The sequence below is a fragment of the Ostrinia furnacalis genome, unplaced genomic scaffold, assembly GCF_004193835.3.
Source record: "Ostrinia furnacalis isolate ACB-3 unplaced genomic scaffold, ASM419383v2 OfSCF7336, whole genome shotgun sequence".
NCBI classification, from domain to species: domain Eukaryota; kingdom Metazoa; phylum Arthropoda; class Insecta; order Lepidoptera; family Crambidae; genus Ostrinia; species Ostrinia furnacalis.
In genome coordinates, this window is record NW_021137575.1 from 1416 (window position 1) to 21994 (window position 20579).

At 37.2% G+C, this 20579-nt stretch overlaps 3 protein-coding genes across 6 annotated transcripts; 2 read left to right on the top strand and 1 right to left on the bottom strand.

Moving 5' to 3' along the window:
• The first annotated feature begins 917 nt into the window (after positions 1-917).
• On the top strand, positions 918-13165 carry Tbc1d15-17 (TBC1 domain family member 15/17). 4 transcript variants are annotated; one of them, XM_028319846.1, is made up of 9 exons: positions 918-1136; positions 1495-1914; positions 2314-2467; positions 3577-3673; positions 4312-4728; positions 6405-6592; positions 8028-8154; positions 8520-8753; positions 11826-13165. In XM_028319846.1, exons 1-9 carry the CDS (start codon positions 1019-1021, stop codon positions 11892-11894), a joined length of 1824 nt encoding a protein of 607 aa, XP_028175647.1. In that variant the 5' UTR covers positions 918-1018; the 3' UTR covers positions 11895-13165. The 4 variants fall into 4 exon arrangements, with proteins under 4 accessions (XP_028175647.1, XP_028175645.1, XP_028175649.1 ...); XM_028319844.1 differs by having other exon boundaries at positions 920-1136; positions 2296-2467; XM_028319848.1 differs by having other exon boundaries at positions 920-1136; positions 2296-2467; positions 8520-8715.
• Positions 13166-14548: 1383 nt separating this feature from the next.
• On the bottom strand, positions 14549-17422 carry LOC114363940 (zinc finger protein 761). The gene is made up of 2 exons (XM_028319861.1): positions 17205-17422; positions 14549-16896 (listed from the first exon to the last, which is right to left on the bottom strand). Exons 1-2 carry the CDS (start codon positions 17334-17336, stop codon positions 15901-15903), a joined length of 1128 nt encoding a protein of 375 aa, XP_028175662.1. The 5' UTR covers positions 17337-17422; the 3' UTR covers positions 14549-15900.
• Positions 17423-18436: 1014 nt separating this feature from the next.
• On the top strand, positions 18437-19411 carry LOC114363938 (gem-associated protein 8). The gene has a single exon (XM_028319859.1). The coding sequence runs from the start codon at positions 18472-18474 to the stop codon at positions 19177-19179; it is 708 nt and encodes a 235-aa protein (XP_028175660.1). The 5' UTR covers positions 18437-18471; the 3' UTR covers positions 19180-19411.
• The last annotated feature ends 1168 nt before the right edge of the window (positions 19412-20579 follow it).

Here is a 20579-nt window from a genome sequence, read left to right on the forward strand (position 1 = left end):
AAAAAAAATAAAAAGTAATAACTTACTAAAACTAACTTTATTCTGTTCATTTGTAATTTCGGCATCAATTTGAAAAGCGATATTCTTATCTTCCGAGTTAAAAACTCATCAAATTATTAAAGGTAATGGGCTGAAAGAAAAGCAACAATGCGCTAAGTTATAATCAATCTTTATCAGTGTGGATGGCCATACCGGTAAATTGCAGATCATCTGAAATGTTCCAAAAACATGAATCTACGATGCAGTGGCTTATTTCAAAATCATGAAACCACAGAAAGTATGCTTAAAAGGAAGAGGCCAATAAAAACAACCATACAAGATGATCGCAGAATGGTCACTCTCGCAAAGAGAGACCCCTTTAAGGGTTCCGTTCTGATCAAGAGCGAGATTTTTGGACCAGAACCGACTGTTGGAGTATCTGCGAGGACCGTCAGAAGGCGACTGGTGGAGGCAAAGCTTGTAAGAAGAGTTCCTCGAAAAGTTCCACTACTGAAGATGGAACACAAAGAAGCAAGATTGGCGTTTGCAAGAAAGTATGGACATTAGGCTTTTGCTCAATGGATTAATGTGCTGTTTTCTGATGAGATCAAGATAAATCTTATTTCATCCGATGACNTACTTAAGAAAAAGATTGAAAAACGATATACGTGCCTATAAAATTTGAGGTTTGCCCTCGATTTCCCTAGGATCCCATCATCAGATCCTGACTTGGTGACAATGGGACCACCTCAGAAGTGTACCCTATCGAACAAAAAAAGAATTTTGAAAATCGGTCCACAATTGACGAAGTAATCGGTGAACATACATAGAAAAAAAAAATACATACAGTCGAACATATAACCTCCTCCTTTTTTGAAGTCGGTTAAAAAGAATGAAAATTTTGTTTTTGTGATTGTAATTTTTTTCTGATAAGTATAATTAAGAATGTTTTTTTGTTAATCAGGACCTCTTTACACAAGATGGGGTGCTGCTCAAATCAGCCTCAAACCGGCTGAGCCCAGACTTGAATTCGCCCGGAATGCTCTGTATTGTCCAGAACGGAGATGGCACAAAATGTATTGAGTGGCGACCAAACGACTTGATCACTATCGACTCCGACACACAAGACCAGGAATGGGCAGTGGTTAACACTATTGGTGAGCAATACTTAGTAAATATTCCCATTTTCAATTAATTTTATGAATAATAGTCAAAATAATTAAATAATTTTTCTGCATAACCCAAAGGTAAACTGGATGAGAATGCCTTATGGCATTAAGTTCGCCTAATGTTAATATTTTTGGCATTGAAGTATAAATAAATAAATAAATAAAATGTTCTTGAAACAAATGTTGTAGATTTTCTTTATTAAATGAAAAAATAAAATCCTGGACTTACTTAACAGAGCCAAATTCCATTCAAGCCCTGGTAGCTATGTAGAAGCAGTAAATATGACCCAAACCTTAGGCAAAACAGAGAAAGTATTAGTCTTCAGAACATTTATTTTGCAATCAGGCCGTCGTCAACGCACACTCAGCGGGAACATGACGTCAGACTACGCCACAGCTCGCGCCCGCATCATCAAGATCCCTCTTCAGGACCTAAAAACGTTCCGGATAACCCGCAACAGCCAGCAGATGCAGTTCTCCACGAAACCTGGCGTTTGGCAGACCACATTCTACTTCCAACACGGGAACGCGGAAATATTCGTCGCCTATCTAAAGAACCACGTCAAAACGGCGAAGACGAGGCACGATAGAAACACATACGTCGTCGTTGAACCTAACATTGAATCGCAAGTTCTTAACAGGTCCTTCGCAGAGTTGGATATTTTTACGGAGAATACAACAGATGTGGTGTGGAATTTGGTGTCGAATTTCAAGCAGAGGCCCTATGAGACTACTATGGAAGCCTTTTCCAAGCTCACTGATATTGGTAAGTGTGCATTATAGGCTGTTTGAAATTTATATAAAAACTTCTATTATTTTTAGAGCTCACAAGCATAATAATATTTTTTGCATTTCTTGAAATATTTGAAATGGCGGGTTTGTGATAATTCGTGATTGTATATTAAACTAGCGGCTGCCCGCGACTTAGTTCGCGTGGATCCCATTTAACCCCCATAGGGATTGAATTTTGCAAATCCCGTCTTATTGAGCACCTACGTTCTAAAAGGAACCCCCATGCAAAATTTGAGACTCCTAGCACTTGTAGTTTCTGAGATTTCGGGATGAGCGAGTCCAGTCAATCAGTGACCTTTCGCTTTTATAGATATAGATTTTTTATAGCTATCTAATCAACCTAATCCAATTTTAGTTTATTACGGCAACGAAGGTATGAACGGCAAGAGGGACGTCTCTGAAGAAGTGGCCGAGTTGCTGACCAAGAGTATGAGCGCGCTGGAAGACGCCACCACCGTCACGCGAGCCGAGGAGTACGAGGTCGTCAGCGTCAAGCCCACGCTGCCGCCGCGGCCCTCTATACCTAGGTAACACTTTAGCAGAGGTTCCCTCTATACCTAGGTAACACTCCAGCAAGGTTCCTAAGTTAGCTGCCACACTGGCGGTTTGCAAGCGTTTTCAAAGAGAAGCGACGACGCCGCGTTTCCGCGGCGAACACGCCACGGCTGTGCGAACACGTCGCGGATTCTTAATGTCTCCGCCTCGAGTTTACGCCCCGTGTCCGCGACGTTTCCGCGGCGAACACGCCGCGACATTATTGCAAGCATTTTGGCGACCGCGGCGGAAGGGCCTTGCCACACTGGCGGATTGTAAGCGGAGCGGCGGCGCCCACCCAGTAAACGCTTGCAATCCGCTAGTGTGGTGTGGCAGGGCCCTTCCGCCGCGGTCGCCAAAATGCTTGCAAAAATGCGAGACGGAGTCGTCCTAAGGCCTCAGCCTCGAACTTAGCGGGGAGCGGCGGCGGCGCTGGAGCGGGGCGGGCAACGCAGACCCGTTCTCGAAACAAGCGGGCAGCTCGCGCGGCGCTTTAGCGGCGAAGTGTTGTGTTCGGGGTTGTGTTGTCGAGATATTTGTTTTTATTCGCAAACGAAATGTCTGAACAACGGCGACAATTTTATTTCGATTCAAATTTATTCCTAACGCTCGATTAATTGTGGGCAAAAGAAGGAGTGCGCTGCCCGCTCGTTGCCCGCTCCCTCGCCGCTGCCCGCTCGTTGCCCGCGCCGCTGTTTTCGAGAACCGGTCTATTTGATTTTACGCATAAGATCCTGCCGCTCCCGCGCCGCCGCCGCCGCCGCCCCGCTGCCCGCTAAGTTCGAGGCTGAGGCCTAAGAGCTGCTGGTAGCTCACAAGAGTATGAACGCCCTATAGAACGCCACTATTGTCACGATACAGATTTTCCCATCTTCAACAGTGCTTACAGAATAAGAAAACTACCACACTCAAATTTATTTGTAAAAGAAATATCCCATCTTCTAACTCATTATCTCACTAAATTATCATTCTTGTTAATCAAAAATTAAAAACTCTACGGGGTGTCAAGAGTTCAACAAATCTCGTCCCCGTTAATCCGGGAGGGTTAAACTTTTCTTTCTTAAAAAAAAATGGGGGTTTATATTGTGGTGTTCGTTTGCAGAGGCGCTCCACTGTCGACTGAGAAGTGGGAGGGACTCCAGGACACAGAGGGCCGCGTCACGGAGGTGGAGGGCGTCAAACAGTTGATATTCCGAGGCGTGAGTGTTTATATTTCTTTATTTATTTTATTTATTTATTAAAGACGCAAAACAAATTGTATAGCACGTAAGCTTATGGATTAAATTGTAACCTAACAACATGCATCCTATAAAGTATAAGTTAATGATGAATGTTACAACAAAACTTCAAAAAATCAGTTTATATTTTACGATACTTCCTTTTAAAGTTTCCAATAACTAATGACTTGTTATCGTATTTCCTAGATATTATTCGAAGTCCTATTATCTTCTGATTGAATTCGCTGCTGGCTCTAAGACAGTTAGATATCCCCCAGGATTAATCAACCTTCATTGGTTGGGTTGAAAGCCGGGTATAGCCTACCCGGTAGATCCCTGGTATACAAGAATTGCAGTGACGGGATAAGTCCCGTTTAAAAGTTGTAACACTGAATACTAAAATCTCTTGAGGTATGGGAGCGGCACAGGAGGATGATTTTGTGACGGTCAAACGTCAGCGAGACTTCAAATTTGTATGCCCTGTTAAATTATAATGTCAATGTCACCCCTCCCGTGCCGCTTCCATACCTCAGGAACTGAGTTAAGGGCTGGATCAGCATCAGTTATTTATTTATTTTATTTTATTTTATTTTATTTGTTTAACAACTGTCTACCCGCAGGGCGTCGCGCACACAATCAGACAATCAGTTTGGAAATACCTCCTCGATTACTACCCCTGGAGAATGACACACTCTGAACTCCGCTCTCTACAGAAGAAGAAGACAGAAGAATACTTCTCCATGAAGCTGCAATGGCGATCCATGACCGAAGGGCAGGAGGCCCGGTTTTCAGAATACAGGGACAGAAAAAGTCTGGTGGAAAAGGATGTTAACAGAACAGACAGAACCCACCCGTTCTTTGCGGGAGATAATAACCCAAACTTGGTGGTCCTCCAGGATATACTCATGACGTATGTTATGTACAACTTTGACCTGGGCTATGTGCAAGGAATGAGTGACATATTGGCACCATTGTTGTTGTTGATGGGCAATGAAGTGGACAGCTTTTGGTGTTTCGTCGGGTTCATGGACAAAATTGTAAGTAGATCCCAGATGATAACTTTATCGTAGTAGGTACACACGGCCACACTGTTAACTATCCATTTCCGTTTTTGCTTTCGCTCTAATCAAATGGCGATTCTTTGCGATAGAACGAGATGACATGACTGGCAATGGGCAGTTAACACTGTTTATTTATTTATTTATTTATTTATTTATTGCACATAATGGATACACTGTATATTGTTAGGTACTAGGTACTAACATACAAATGCACACCCGGTTGGGCACAGCAATACAAAATAACAGTTATTAAATATTATTAACAATAATTAAATTTATAAATCTTATACGTCTACCTACTTATAACTTTTATAGGTAATATATAATACAATTTGCAAGTACCTAACTTAAAATATTATAATGTTAGACATTACAGTTAAAACAATATTTACTTATTTATCAACTTAACATAAAATACTATGTTTTTCTTCTTCGTTATTATGTTTTTCTTTCTTCTATGTTGCCGATGGTACATTAATTTTACAATTTCTGTATTCATGTTGTTATTAGGTGAGTTTAACTTAATTTTAGCTAGATTTACAGTAAGTATGACTAATCAAGCGCCTCATATTAATAGGCAGTAGCCCAAAGTTTTTAATCAAATGTGATTTACAGTAAGTATGACACGAATCAATTGCCTCATATTAATGGGCAGTAGCCCAAAGTTTTTAATCAAATGTGTAGCCTGTGTCATAAAATGAATCGATGGGAAAATCACGTTTTGGTAGATCAAAAAGTATGTCCAAAGCTGGGTCCACACCGGAATTGCGCGCCGTCCACGTAGGATCTTACGCCTAGTTTCTTGCGTACGATAGGAGCTCGGCGACTGGTGGTGTCAAATATCCTGTACCCTATAGTCAGGGTAAAATCACAAAATACATAGTAACAGAAGACCTGTATGTACTTTATTTTGAATACCCAGACGCGTCTCTATTCTATAGTAAAATGTGCAAAGGGTATCTATCAATCTAAAGTTCCCGTATCCTCAGGAGTCGAACTTCGACATGGACCAGGCCGCCATGAAGTAGCAACGGGCTCGCGAAAGTAAGGCTGCAGCAACTTCTTAACTGCTGCAGCCTTACTTTCGCGAGCCCGTCGCTGTCGGATCTGTGTGCCTACCATGAGTTTACGTTAGGTGAGCTCGCTAGCGAATACGTCAAAAAATTATATGAAGATTTTATTTCTTGAAAGTAGCCGCTAGGGGCGCTGAACAATATGTCATACATTTAAATGTCATTTTTTTACGCAGTCGCTAGCGAGCACACCTAACGTAAACTCATGGTAGGCACACAGATCCGACACCGCCACTATCGAACTGTTGTCGCTTCCATAGAGATCTAGAGAGATGCCAACTAATGCGCTGAGTTTCAGTGTCGCATTAGAAGTTCACACACACAAAGTAATCAAAATATGTGTTCATTATCCACTGCGGTATCAGTACTCAATGTTCGAATAATCTTTAGTACTACGTAAGCAATGTAAGCTGTTTACATTATGACGTCGCTGCTGTCATCATTGTTTTCACGAGCAATGTGTTCTGTTTTTGGGCATATTGCTGCGACATCGGCCACGCCCCCTTGTCACATCTCCCTTTAGTTTCTGTGATCTGTGGTCGCTTCATTTGATTTTGAACCGTATATTAACCTCCCCAGGAGTCGAACTTCGACATGGACCAGGCCGGCATGAAGCAGCAGCTGCAGCAGCTGCAAGCGCTGCTGTCGTTCGCGAGCCCGGCGCTGGCCCAGCACCTCGCGCAGAAAGACTCCGCTAACATGTACTTCTGCTTCCGCTGGCTGCTCGTCTGGTTCAAGCGGGAGTTCTCGCATGGAGACATTATGAGGTGAGATGGAGTTATAGTGTTCAGTTTCCCATTTACAGGCAGGCATCAAGCTGCAGCTGCAAGCGCTGCTGTTGTTCTTGTACTACAGAAAGACTCCGCCAACATGTAATTCTGCTTCCGCTGGCTGCTCGTCTGGTTCAAGCGGAAGTTCTCGCACGGAGACATCATGAGGTGAGCACATTGACGCGAAGCAAGCTAAAAGACGAATGGAAACGCTCAGCATGGACGAGGAACGTGCGTGCTAAAGGTTCGGCCAAACGGCCAAACAAACATAACGTGTACTAGCTGTACAGCTCTGCATTTAGTAGAGAAATGAGCGCGAACGATTCAACCCACCCGCCGCCGTCTACTCAAATGATTCGTCACGTGCTGAAGACCTAGCTCCGCCATCTAGCTACGATCCGTACTCCGTTTTCCCGTTCCACTTGCGCGCTTCACATTTATAGCCTGACCAGGAACATAAAAACCCTCGCCATGTTGCGGAAAACTAATGGTACTAATTTCTTTTAATGGCAACAGTAACTGAAAACTTCATTGACATGTCACCTTGCATGTCAGTCTATTGTTGTCAAAGTGTAAACAAACTTTATTTTAAATGTGTGCAATTGATTTTGTGAATTAAATTGCTAAAATATTTTTATAGTCGTGAAAGAAAAGTGGTTCACAATGTGTTAATGTATTTGTCGAAGAGAAATACTAAGGGTTCGGACAATATTTTCATTGAATAATGTTTCCGACAAAGGTTGTCAAATTGACTGACATGTTTATCGTATAGTACAGTCCACCATGAAAATTAGCTGTAGTCTGTTTCAACTACCTATTTTAAAGTTTTTTGTCACTTTCTAAGTTTTGAATTTTATGGAATTGGGAAAGAAGTACCGAGTTTGAAGCGTTCATGAGCAGACATTGCAGTTGAATATTCAAGTTCTGAATTTGATTATTGATGAATAATAAAAAAATCCTACTAGCTCGATTGATGGTTTCGTTTAATTTATTTAAACCAGGTTACCTATAATAATATTTTTTCGTTAATTTATGAAAAAATCAAATTAGCCCGTAATCCTGAATCCTGATAAATAAAGTTAGCCTATTAATTTAACACAGGTACGACTGTACTCAGTGTTGCACTATCAAATGCAATTGACGCGCCTCTATGCCAGGGTTTTTATGTTCCTGGTCAGGCTATAAAAGTATAATTTTTTAAGCAACTTTGCAAAACCCTGGTCTTTGCAGTGGAGCGGAGATTTTAAGCTCTCCTATTAGGCAATATAGCTAGCGACCAATCCTATTCTCTCCGCTCCACTGGTCAGGCAGTTCGTTTTTCGTTTCATACACAACTGCCATTTCTTGTAAATATTAATTGGATGGGTGTTTTTTTCTAATCCTGTGTAGGCCATTTTCAGGATACTCATACAGATTTTTTTATTTTTTCCAGGCTATGGGAGGTGCTTTGGACCGGGTTGCCATGTAGCAATTTCCATTTACTAGTTTGTGTTGCCATACTCGACGCCGAAAAGGACATTATCATGGGCAAAGACTACGGTTTTACGGAAATTTTGAAGGTAAGTTTATTTTTTATGAATATATTTCTTTCCTATATGTAAAAAAGTAGCATGAATAAATGGGTTTTCACAAAATCTATCCACGAATTAAACAGCTATAGTCTGGTCTGTGAGCACATAGAATATGTAAAAAAGTAGCATGAATAAATCGGTTTTCACAAAATCTATCCACGAATTAAACAGCTATAGTCTGGTCTGTGAGCACGTAGAAATTGTCCAATGACCCCAAGCTACCCATCCTTATCGCTCGCGCGTAATTATATTGCTGTCGCGACTGTGCGACGGGCGCCCACAGTGAGTGTGCGATTAGTCAATATTGCTGTAATATTTGAATATGTACTTGAATTCTTACTTTCTTTTTCCAGCACGTCAACGACCTATCAATGTGTCTCGACGTAGACAGAATACTGAGCACAGCAGAAGGCATATACCACCAAGTGGTGTCCGCGCCACACCTCACCGACCAAATCCGAGTCATCATCGGCCTAGCCCCCCTCAAGCTTGCCGCTTCCACCAGCTCGGAAGAAGCGACCACATCGAAATCGGCCCAGCAAGCCAACGGTACGGGTGACTGCACCGCGGAGAGAGATATGGAGGAAGTTATGTATCAAATAGGCTTAGATATGAATTTCTGAGGCACGGTGATTATTGTTGACTTGATAATGTAGTTTGTGCTAACAGCTATACCAGATAAATTATGTGGCATGTAATGCATATGGGTAAATACAGGGTGTTAGGTAAATGGGTATATGAGCCGACACTAGCCCATGTTAACATGGGCATATAAATGGTATGGTGAAGTCAGAAAATTTATTTTCATTTTAATTATTTTAATTTTCATACAAATCGGATTTTATAAAAATTTATTTGGTATGAAAATGAAAAAGAATAAAATGATGATATCAAATTTCTGACTTCACCATACCATTTATATGCCTATGTTAACATGGGCTAGTGTCGGCTTATATACCCATTTACCTAACACCCTGTATAATTGTGTGCCATAGCGCATGTTAAGTGTGAATCTTGATTAAATGACGCATCATATTAATCACACATTTTGAAATTATTTCTAGTAATTATAGCCCGACCAGGAACATAAAAACCCTCGCCATGTTGCGGAAAACTAATGGTACTAATTTCTTTTAATGGCAACAGTAACTGAAAACTTCATTGACATGTCACCTTGCATGTCAGTCTATTGCTGTCAAAGTGTAAACAAACTTTATTTTAAATATGCGCAATTGATTTTGTGAATTATATTGCTAAAATCTTTTTATAGTCGTGAAAGAAAAGTGGTTCACAATGTGTTAAAGTATTTGTCGAAGAGAAATACTAAAGGTTCGGACAGTATTTTCATTGAATAATGTTTTCGACAAAGGTTGTCAGTTTACTGACATGTTTATCGTATAGTACAGTCCACTATGAAAATTAGCTGTGGTTTGTTTCAACTACCTATTTGAAAGTTTTTGTTTTCTAAGTGTTGAATTATAATGAATTGGGAAAGAAGTACCGAGTTTGAAGCGTTCATGAGCAGACATTGCAGTTGAATATTCAAGTTCTGAATTTGATTATTAATGAATAATAAAATACATCCTACTAGCTCGATTGATGGTTTCATTTAATTTATTTAAACCAGGTTACCTATAATAATATTTTTTCGTTAATTTATGAAAATATCAAATTAGCCCGTAATCCTGAATCCTGATACATAAAGTTAGCCTATTAATTTAACAAAGGTACGACTGTACTCAGTGTTGCACTATCAAATGCAATTGACGCGCCTCTATGCCAGGGTTTTTATGTTCCTGGTCAGGCTATAGTTTAAATATCCTGGCAACACTTTCTTTTTTCGACGGTCCGTAGTTCACGTTGCAGACACCTGAGGTCGCTGATTCGATACCCGCACAACAAACATTTGTTAGCATTATTTTATGTTAACATTTAAAAAGTAGCATTAGTTAGTACATTTTGTATTTCCTACCATGGTATGAACTAATATTTATTTTTGAGTGTTCCACGTATCATGTAGATTAAGAAAAAGTAAGTAAGTTTGTTTATTCATTATCTGTTCACCATAGTACAAAGTTTGCTTAGATGTTAATAAGTTTGAACTGCATAATTTGGGCATTGTTATGGTTAGAAAGCATTATCTATGTGTTAAAGTAATTTAAAGACATTTTTGCCTATTGAGTTACATATCACATAATTTAAAAGCCTCTATTAGAGTAGAAAGCACATATCTGCATGCCTATAATGCATCTTCATCGAACATACTGTAGGATTGTATAAATTCGTGATTATTTGAGATTTTTCTCTCATTTTATTTATACAAAAATTTGGAAAGGGCGACAAGTTTCAACCGTGTATCCATAAGGCAACATGTAGCAAGACATTTTGCTTATCATATAGGACATTACAGGATATGGATGAACTTTCAACAACCTCGTGTACTGACTAAAGCACTGCGGTACTTTATTCACTTGTAACAGATGCTATTTTGCAGCAAATATGTTTAGAGTGGCGCACACAGTTGATTTTTCGTCGGCCGATAGTTTAGTCGAGCAGTTGATCAGTATGGGCATGTCTGGGAGTGCGCACACTACGCCGATTCGATTTGGCCGATTCTTCATACAATTTAAAATCGGGCACAACTATCGGCCAACTAAAAATCAACGGTGTGCGCCTACTCTTAGTGTGATGTACTGTGCCTGTACAGTCAACGTCAGATATTTCGTGACAGTCAAAGTAGCCAATAAGTTCGCAACACGTCTTTGTTACAATTGGAATAAGGTTGTGCTGACAACTTTTTGGCCACTTTGGGTGTCACAGGCTATTTGACGCTGTAAAAAAAACTGCCAACAGTCATATCAAATCATACAGCTTTGCCAAATAGGATCACGTGGTCGCGTCAGTTGCCTAGTGGATACACATTTACCTTCTAGCTAGTGTAAAAACTAGTTAATTTGCTTCTCACATGCACAACATACTAACAATTATATCGCTCCATCCAGTATCACACGTATCCAGTTATTCTTCGCACTTCAAATCCCATCATTAATTTTCTTTATTTAGCCCCTATTCTGCTAATTTTATTTGATCGAATTCATCAAGATAATTCAAGTGTAGTTGCATAAAAACTCGCGGAAATGGAAATGGCATTTTTGAATGAAAAGCTAAGCATTTTGAAAGTAAGCATTTAAATATTAAGACCTTGTTAATATTTTTGACTTGACGACTTCAAGAAGTAAAATGCCGTAGGTATCTAATGTATTATTTGAGTTCAAAAGCACAAGTGTACAAAAGGCGGACTTGCCAAATGAGAAGAAAATGAGGCATTGCTTGCCAGTCGACAATTATAAATAGGTGATTTGTTGATATTTTAAAGCTTTTTGTATGGCTTTCTTCTTATTTATATGATAGCACGAAACATTAATATGTAGGGTAGTTGTAATAGTAATAAGCATTACATAAAATAATGAAAGTAAGCCTTGTTGCATAATAATGAGAACTATTTTTCTTACTTAAATACATAGTCTACTTATCAAAAGCAATTATTTTATATAAATTAACTCATAAATAAACAATTTATTCATTCTCACATTGTAAATAAAATATCAAACGTAGGTGTAATATTTTATCGTTATTAAAAAAACTTTTTTCTATTTCAGGATACACTCGAATATGACGGATTACAAATTAATATTGTTACGAAAACTGTGTGGGCATTGCTCGCTTAGTCGACGAATACAAAGTAGCTACTTACAGCCCGACAAGGATCTGGATGAGCGTGGCGGGAATCGGAACTACAAAAGTTATTCTAATTTTTGACAGATTAGTTTGGAAGTGGCGCCGCCGCGCTGCGTTTGCCAGGATCGTGGTCGGACTGTAAAATGGAAGTTATATTTTTATACTTTTATAATATCCGCTGTATGAACATGCTTGCCTCCTATTTGATACATTCATCATATTATGGTACCTAACCATTTTCGAAACTAATATAAAATACACTACCCACCGATTCATTCATTGCCTGTGCCTTAATTTTGCCGCGAATTTTTTCTAATTCTCTTTTAAATATTTTTATATCCACATTTGGTTTATTTCTCTATAGGTTTTATAATATACAAACATACATTTCAATAAATCATTGTCAATTCATAATGTACCAAGGTGCTAACTACACAGTTTACAATCTCAAATAGGAGAATCAATATTAATACTAAAACCTTTGTTAGATCGACATAATTCACATAACAATTCCAATATTATATTACCCGTGTCTCTATTAGTATTTTATGTGCAATTTAAAATGCGTTATAACATAGTTTTCATAATTTTAGAAGTTTCAAATTGATATTAATGTGATTTTAGTAGGTATTATTCACAATTTCGATTTTCCAGTAATTATTGACACAACTGCAACTGTAATAGAAGTGGCCAAATATTATTATTTATTGTATCCTGTAACAATTTATGCATAAAATAATAAGTTTCAATAGTTATGCCAGCTTATCAATCTATGAAGAAATTCTCAATTGATTTTGAGTAATAAGGTAGGCCGCCACCAACCGGCCATTCTGGAAATCATTGGGGAAGGCCTATGTTCAGCAGTGGACGTCCTATGGCAAAAATGATGAATAAGCTAATGATATAAAAATAGCAAAATCTATTGCAGAAATTCGTCTCTTGAAAGTTGGCCTGCTGTTGTCGGTAATGAGATGATACAGTTTGTAATATCATTCAAAATATAGGTTCGTTTATTTGATTGACCTTTATGGTTTTTTAAGCCATCCCAAAAATTGGTTGTATAATGTTTTATTGATAAAATTGGAAAAGACTTCTTGTGATACACTTGGCTTTAGCATTGGAGGTGGATTTTGTAAGAAAAATTGAAATTTGTTTAGTTAAAAGAACCAGGAAAATTTAGTTTAATTTAATTTAAATTATAAATAATGTTTAATAATAACAGTTTCGCTTTCGTTTCGAAAAAGCTGTGCAATTCGATATGTTCGAAAAAAATAATTAATATAAAAGGTGTGAAGTTCTCGGCTGACAAGCTTGAGGTGCAGGGTCCAAATAAGAAGGCCAGGGTGTAGCAAAAAGTGTAATTTTACTTCGCAGTACCAGCGTATTATACAAAAATAGGTGCGTGCGTGCTCCGTCCGTCAACCAATTCCAATCAGGACGTTGGAGACAGACGCGGAGTCGTGGGGCAAATATTCGTAATGCGCCTTCGGAAGTCCCAATCTGCGATTCCCCTAAAGAACGTCACAGTCAGATGCAACCTCAGGTTATTACTTTACTTGCTACTTTCTTCTTACTTACAATATTCAACATAATCGTCGGAAGGTCTTTAAGGGAAAAAAAATCTGGACACCGCGGTGTAGAAATCGACTCTCAATGTGCTAGTGTCATCCAGCGGCGAGTGGCGTAAACACTTCCTAAACTGGATACATCTTGCAATAAGCACGGTGATCCGCGGAGGCTTGGTAATGCAGGCGAACACCACGAGATGGCGCTAGTAGTATTGATTGATAAATGCGATATTGTTACATTAATCAAATTTTTGCACAGCTAAATTAATCATAGGCCATAACAATTTGAATTGCACATTTATTATCACTTGTGATCATTGATTTCCTAAGTAGCTGTTATGTTTGTAAGATTTAACTACTTTAATTAAACTAGTGTCTATTCATTAAATGTATGTTTTCGTTTATTAAATTGTATTAAAGTTTCGTACCTGGTTTATTTGTGTTTTAATGGTGTAAGTTGGTGTCCTTCAATATTACTTTTTGTAAATGAAGAGAAATTTTGTTATGTTGTAAAATATTTACTTGATTCTCACTCATATTTTTCATAACAAATTAAACAATGTTAAACAATTTATTAATTAAAATACAAATACAAATTATTAATGTTTAACAATGTTGGTAGACCTAATAAATAAATAAATAAACTGAGAATTATTATGTATACGAAATGCGAATGAGCCCCTGTACTATAACTACGAAGGAGGCAAATGAAACAGAATAGGTGCCATTGACCACTGGGGAAAAGGGGACAGATGGGAATAAAGGAACAATTAAAATTGGATATTTTATGTTACACCACTCTCTACAGATTGGTTAATATTGAAACAAAGTAATGTTTGATAATATTGTATACTTATTTATTTGGTAAAATCAAATAAACAGGATGTTAGGTAAATGGGTATATGAGCCGACACTAGCCCATGTTAACATGGTCATATAAATGGTATGGTGAAGTCAGAAATTTAATATCATTTTAATTTTTTAAATTTTCATACAAAATAAATTTTATAAAATCCGATTTGTATGAAAATTAAAATAATTAAAATGAAGATATCAATTTTCTGACTTCACCATACCATTTATATGACCATGTTAACATGGGCTAGTGTCGGCTCATATACCCATTTACCTAACACCCTGTATTATGATACATTATTGCTTTGTTACATAACACTGGCCTACAGCCATTTTGGTGCCGGGGATTTAAGACCTGATTTTAAGTATGTCTTACATGGCGATATCGAAAATGTAATCAGTTTTTCTCTATCAGCTCTAGTTCCCGAGATAAGTGAAAAACAATTTTCACAATAAATATTTATTTTTATTAGCATTAAACATCAAGAAATTGTCTTTTGAGTGATTTTTTCGAATGAAACTTACTTGGGCAATCTCGCATGATTCCCCAACAGTAGTCGACCATCATTTAAGTGTCCCATCTTCCTTGGTATCTACTCTCCATTGTTTTTATATCTTGGTGAAAACGTTTTCCTTGTTCTTCGCTTAGTTCTCCTAAATTTTGTTGGAGTGGATCTGGGTTACTGTTGAGATAGTTTAATTTTATACCCATATAACAGCTTAAATCTTTGAATTGAACTAGCACATCCTATACTACTCTACATAGTTTTCAGCCTTATGCTTTCCGAGGAAATTTTGTAGAACTGGTACAAAAGATATCCACGCAAGCCGTTCCACATAATTCATAGAAATCTCAAATTTAGTGGTGTCTTTTATTAATAGACTTATTTGAAGTCCATCAAAACTACCTTCTTTTAGTTTTTCAGTACTTAAACCACGAAAATTCTGTGAAATTAACTGCAAAAATTGACTATTTTTGCCATATCATACGCACTCCAAGCTTCAAAAACTTACGTGTGCCTTTCTCCCATCGTCGCAGATGTTCAACGCATATTTTACATACAATATGAAGCAGCTACACTTAATTTTTGTGCCGAATTTCGATACCAAAGTGAGCAAAATACAAACGATTTTCCGTGTTTTTAATGGTTTGACGCTGATCTTTCAATAGTATTCACCACAAACTTATCAAAATTAATCAGGATCGTTAACACAACATCTGGACGTACTAGCCATATTAAAATAGTAACATAAAGTTTATCGATATTAATGTAATAATGACTATTTGCTAACAAGGCGGGAAAAAAATTAAAATGAGGGTAGTCGACAAACTAGAGCTGATGAGTTTAAATGAAGTATGTGAATATATTGTCCATTACCCATTTCATCGACCGCATAAACAAAAAGAGCTGCACCAAAAAAAAATTTTTTTTTTGCAGGCCTGTGTAATTTATTGCATTGCACTTATACATATAATACATACAAACAAAAACTTCAAATGAGATCATTAAATAAATTTTGTACTATCCAATAGTTATTGCCAACAACATTATCAACAAAATTTTTGATAATGTTACAAATTCATGACATTCATGGACATCTGTGAATGGGATTTAAGGTGTACATTTAAACCGTAACGTGTCTGGTATGACTTGTCACATAAATGGCAATGGAAGTTTTTGACCCCAGTGTGTGTTAAAGAGTGACGTTGCAATTCTGATTTTGAGAAGAACCGTTTGCCACAACTGTCACAACCATACTTCTTTTCTTTCAAGTGATTCTTACGTATATGAGAGCTTCGTGAGCTAGACGATATAAATGTTGCATTACACACTTCACATTTATGATTTCTTGTTCTCTTGTGATTCCAAAGTATGTGAGAATGAAGGCCTCCAGGCACTTTGAACCTCTTTGGGCAGTATTTACAGCTGTATGGACGATCATTGCTATGTGTAAGCATGTGTATTCTTATGTATCCTGGAGGATATGACTTGCCACATTGATCACATTGACGCAATATTCTCTCAGATCTATTCTTATCTTTATTGTCAACATTTGGCTGGCAAGAGTGGCAGTTTAGATCATTAACATCATAGAAGCCTTCCCAGCAGTTTTCACATAAATAAGGTTTTAAATGCAGCTTTCTGTGTCGAGCTAAAGACCGAAAGTCTTCAAACTTTTCATTGCAGTATTCACAGTCTCTTCCAACATCGGACTTTACAGGATGATTACTAGTGCAGTGTTCAGTAAGGGCCTTAATTGACGTAAATTCAGTTTTACATTCTACACAGAAAACAACGATCATTTCATTCTCAACAGGTGGTGGGGGAGGCAATTTTTTGTGTTTCTTCTTCTTTTCTTTGTAGCTTCTTGATTTCAGGTCCTGTTTGAGTTCGTCAGATTCATAGTTATATTCGCAATCATTGTCGCTGGTTGCTTCCAGCTGTTGTGAAGCATCGGCTAATGTTTTAGCACTGGCTTCAATAAGTGCTTTGAACGAGTATGTTATTGTAAGCTGGTGAACACAGTTGATGCAGATATTTTCTGGATAAGGGTCTTCAGATGATATCTGAAATGTTGAAGATAAAGTATGAGTTATTGCAATATCTGGTACAAAAAAGTCAAGGATCAATTTTATTCTTTCAGATAATAAAAGATGGTAACATTGATAGATGGAATAATCACTGCCAATAAATGAATAAGAATTAACATTATAAATAAAGTTACTAAATAAAGTATAGTAACCACTAACCACAAAGTGCAAACACTATGTTGTTGTACTGATACAAGTTGCTATAAATAACTGTGAAACCGTGGATTAGTTGTTCTGATTAAATATAATTGTTTTTTTGTAAGGAAATAATAAAACATACTTACCTTATAGTTGTAAAAGTTCTCTAAAATATCGGACAGTCTTACTTCGTCCCCGGTTATATTTACAAAGGCGTGTACATGTCTCATTTCCTTCTCCCTGCCCAAACATGTTCTGCATTGGTTTTTGAAACTCATTTCTATATAATTCACTACTTAATTATAGTTTTTATTTACAAATAGCAAAAATAAGCCCACCCAAATCGATAGCAGACCAAACGTCAACAAACAAATTGATTGGTGTCAAAAGTGTCAAAACTGGTCAAAACTGTCAAAAAAGTGAGTGATGTGTGAAAAAAAAATTCAAGAACGGTGTCACCAGTCAGACAGAAAATAACAGGTATAAATACTACATTATTTTCAAGATGTTAATGAATGTTTTGTTAATCATTGATCCAAAAACCAGTCAATAATATTATTTCGATAAAACTTGTAATTTTAAACTGAAAGTTCAATCACAGAGTCAAAATAGCAATTAACAATAATAACTAGACATCTGTGTATTGTAATCGTAGCTTTTATATCAGGTGGAATACCTCTTGCCTACCTATTTTCGTCTTCTGAGTCATTAACCGACACACACCTAAATTTCGGGTGAGTTGGCTAAGTATTTCTAAGCATTCTAAGGCTGAGTTGCACCACCTAACTTTGACAGTAACTACAACGATAACCGGTGTATTTTGTATGGTTTCACAGATTTTTGACGTTTGTCAAAGTTAAAGTAAGATGGTGCTGCTGCAACCCAGCATAAGGGTTTTTGTTAGTTTGAGTCTGTGGTTTGAGTAATGTAACATTTATTTGTTTTATTTTTTATCTAAGTTATTGAAATTATTTATCAGTAAGTACTAGTAAGCAGGCCCTTTTCAGGGCGTTATTATTATAGTCACCACGTCAACTCACGTCCCAAATATAGGTTCGCCTGCTACCACTAGATACTAGACTATTACATTACATAACTTCTACAACATCACTAGTTGTAGTCGCACACTGTCACATTGGGGGCGTTTGGCCAAAAATAGCGCTTGTTAGAAATTGTTTGCAAAATGGCGATCGCCATGGCAACCACCGAAAACATTAGCATTTTTTCGACAAGGACACGTTTGTTAACATCAAAAGTAATGTTTTTTTCCATAGATTTTTTTAGCAATGATAGCAACTTACCGCTAAAAGGACGCCGTTTTTCTTACTAGTGCTAGCTAGCTATTTTCGGTCAAACGCCCCCATTTTTGGACCGCAGTCGCTGGACTTGTCAGTTTGACATTTATCAAGAAAAATGTTTTGTCCACCAGCTGAAGAGGAATCTCAAAATCAAAATAATCACAGAGCTTCTCACAAAAGTAATCGAAAACGAAAAAAGAAGCCTGCCCGCAAAAATCTGCAGCAAGGATTTGGCAGGATCAAGAAAAAGCATTCCAAGCTAGCGCTAACCATGTCATCGTGGGCTGAGAATTTTACGTTTGCTGCGACTTGGCAGCTGAAGCACCAATTGGCTTATTGGAAAGCGCGTGCGAAGGCTTTGGAGTACGAGAATGGCGTTCTTCATGATATAATTCGTAAGAAAAACTACGTGGGTCCTTCCACAGCGTCGAATACTGTAACGGAATCTGATAGTATGCATGTGGAAACAGAGTCTGGAGACGACGAAGAATACGAAGAGAGCGGCGATGAAAATTTAGAAGTCAGTGAAGAGTTTATAGAGTTTCTGCAAGCGAATGCCAAGTTCAAAGAAGATGCTAGACTTGAAAGAGAGAGATTAAGAGAACAAAGCCAAAAAGAGGAACAACAACAAATTGCTCAATTGGAGGCAGGGCCTCCAGAAGCTCAAGAAAATAGAGAGGAGGTGCTTAAAGAATTGTACGGTGACGATTGGGAGAGAATAGCTGCTTTAGAAATGAGTTTACAGACTCAGTTTATCGAAGAAAGTGATAATAGTAAGCCGGATTACTGGCCTAATATACCATTTAACTTTAATTTTGGTTAAAACAATGAAATGCTTGGTAGTTTTTAATTAATTTTATTAAATAAGTGTCTAATGTATAAAGCCTACAACAAACAATGTTTTTGGTCTCCTAAATATGTGAGGTTTCCCATAGTTTGCTATTTGAAGAATTAATTAAATGGGACTTTTTACTATAATTTCTACAATGAATTTCTATTTTTGTAACAACTTCATATAAAGTACAAATAAACATCAACTTTTTATTGAAACATTGTGTTTTTTTGGATTCCGTTGAAAAGTTTTTTGTAATCGTCGGTCAGTCTGATGGCTGTAAGGAGTTGATAAATATTTACATTATTTACTCAATAATATAAAACTAGTTATTCAAGTCATAAATACTAATATGAAAATTAAAATCTTCATCAACTGTATCATTCAAGCAATGAATGTCCCATCAAATTGTGCTCACCACCAGTAGGCTCCCCTGATGAGTGATAGGACCTTAATATCAACAGTGGAGTTCACTGCTAAAAGGAAATTTCATTGTATTGTATTTTACATTAGTGTTAGTCCATTGTTTTATTAGAATTATTACTTTTATCAATGAAAAAAACATTTTTTTTGAATCAAGGAAATAAACTTTTTGTAATCTTTAAAACAATGTTTCTATTTTAATGAATTTTAATAGTAAGATAGAGTGTTCTATGTTGAAAATATTTTTTTAAATATACCTAATTAACTAGCTTCGCACAGGTACAATGTATTATATTTTTAAAAATATTCCTCTTGAATCACTATGTATTAAAAAAAACCACATGGAAATCCGTTGCGTACCTAGTTTTAAAGATCTAAGCATACACAAGGACGGACAGACAATAAAGCTTTATTTTTATGTAGTGATTTTATACCAACAATAGCAGAACTTTTCGAGAAAAAAACGTAAAAAAGTATTGTCTATGGCATAGATTTGATTTGATTGAAGTCAATAAAAAATTGTTGACAGCTGTTTAGTCTCGGATTTCTTAGATTTTGTCTCAATTCATTCTTTGAACATGAACTAGAATTTAAAAATGTTAATGGGACAACCACGACATATTATTTAAACATTGCAACAACAAACATCACTATAAAAAAAATTAGCACTAACAATATAAAAGTGACAACTGACAATTTGAGGGTAGTCGAAGATTTTCAAGCCCGCCCGAAAGATGACCGCGAACCATCAGCACAAAATAAGTTAGTATACATACAGCCATCAGTGTGTACGTGACCACGGCTGGTGACGGCTGTATTAATACGCCGAAACGTCAAGCTTTAAGTAATTTATTTTAGGACCATTTAGGACATAATAAATGCCGCGTTTGAAGTTTGAATCTCGGTGTTCTGTGTTGAATTACATAATGGAAAAGAAAAATTACTTCAGAAGAAAAAAAGAAAGAAGA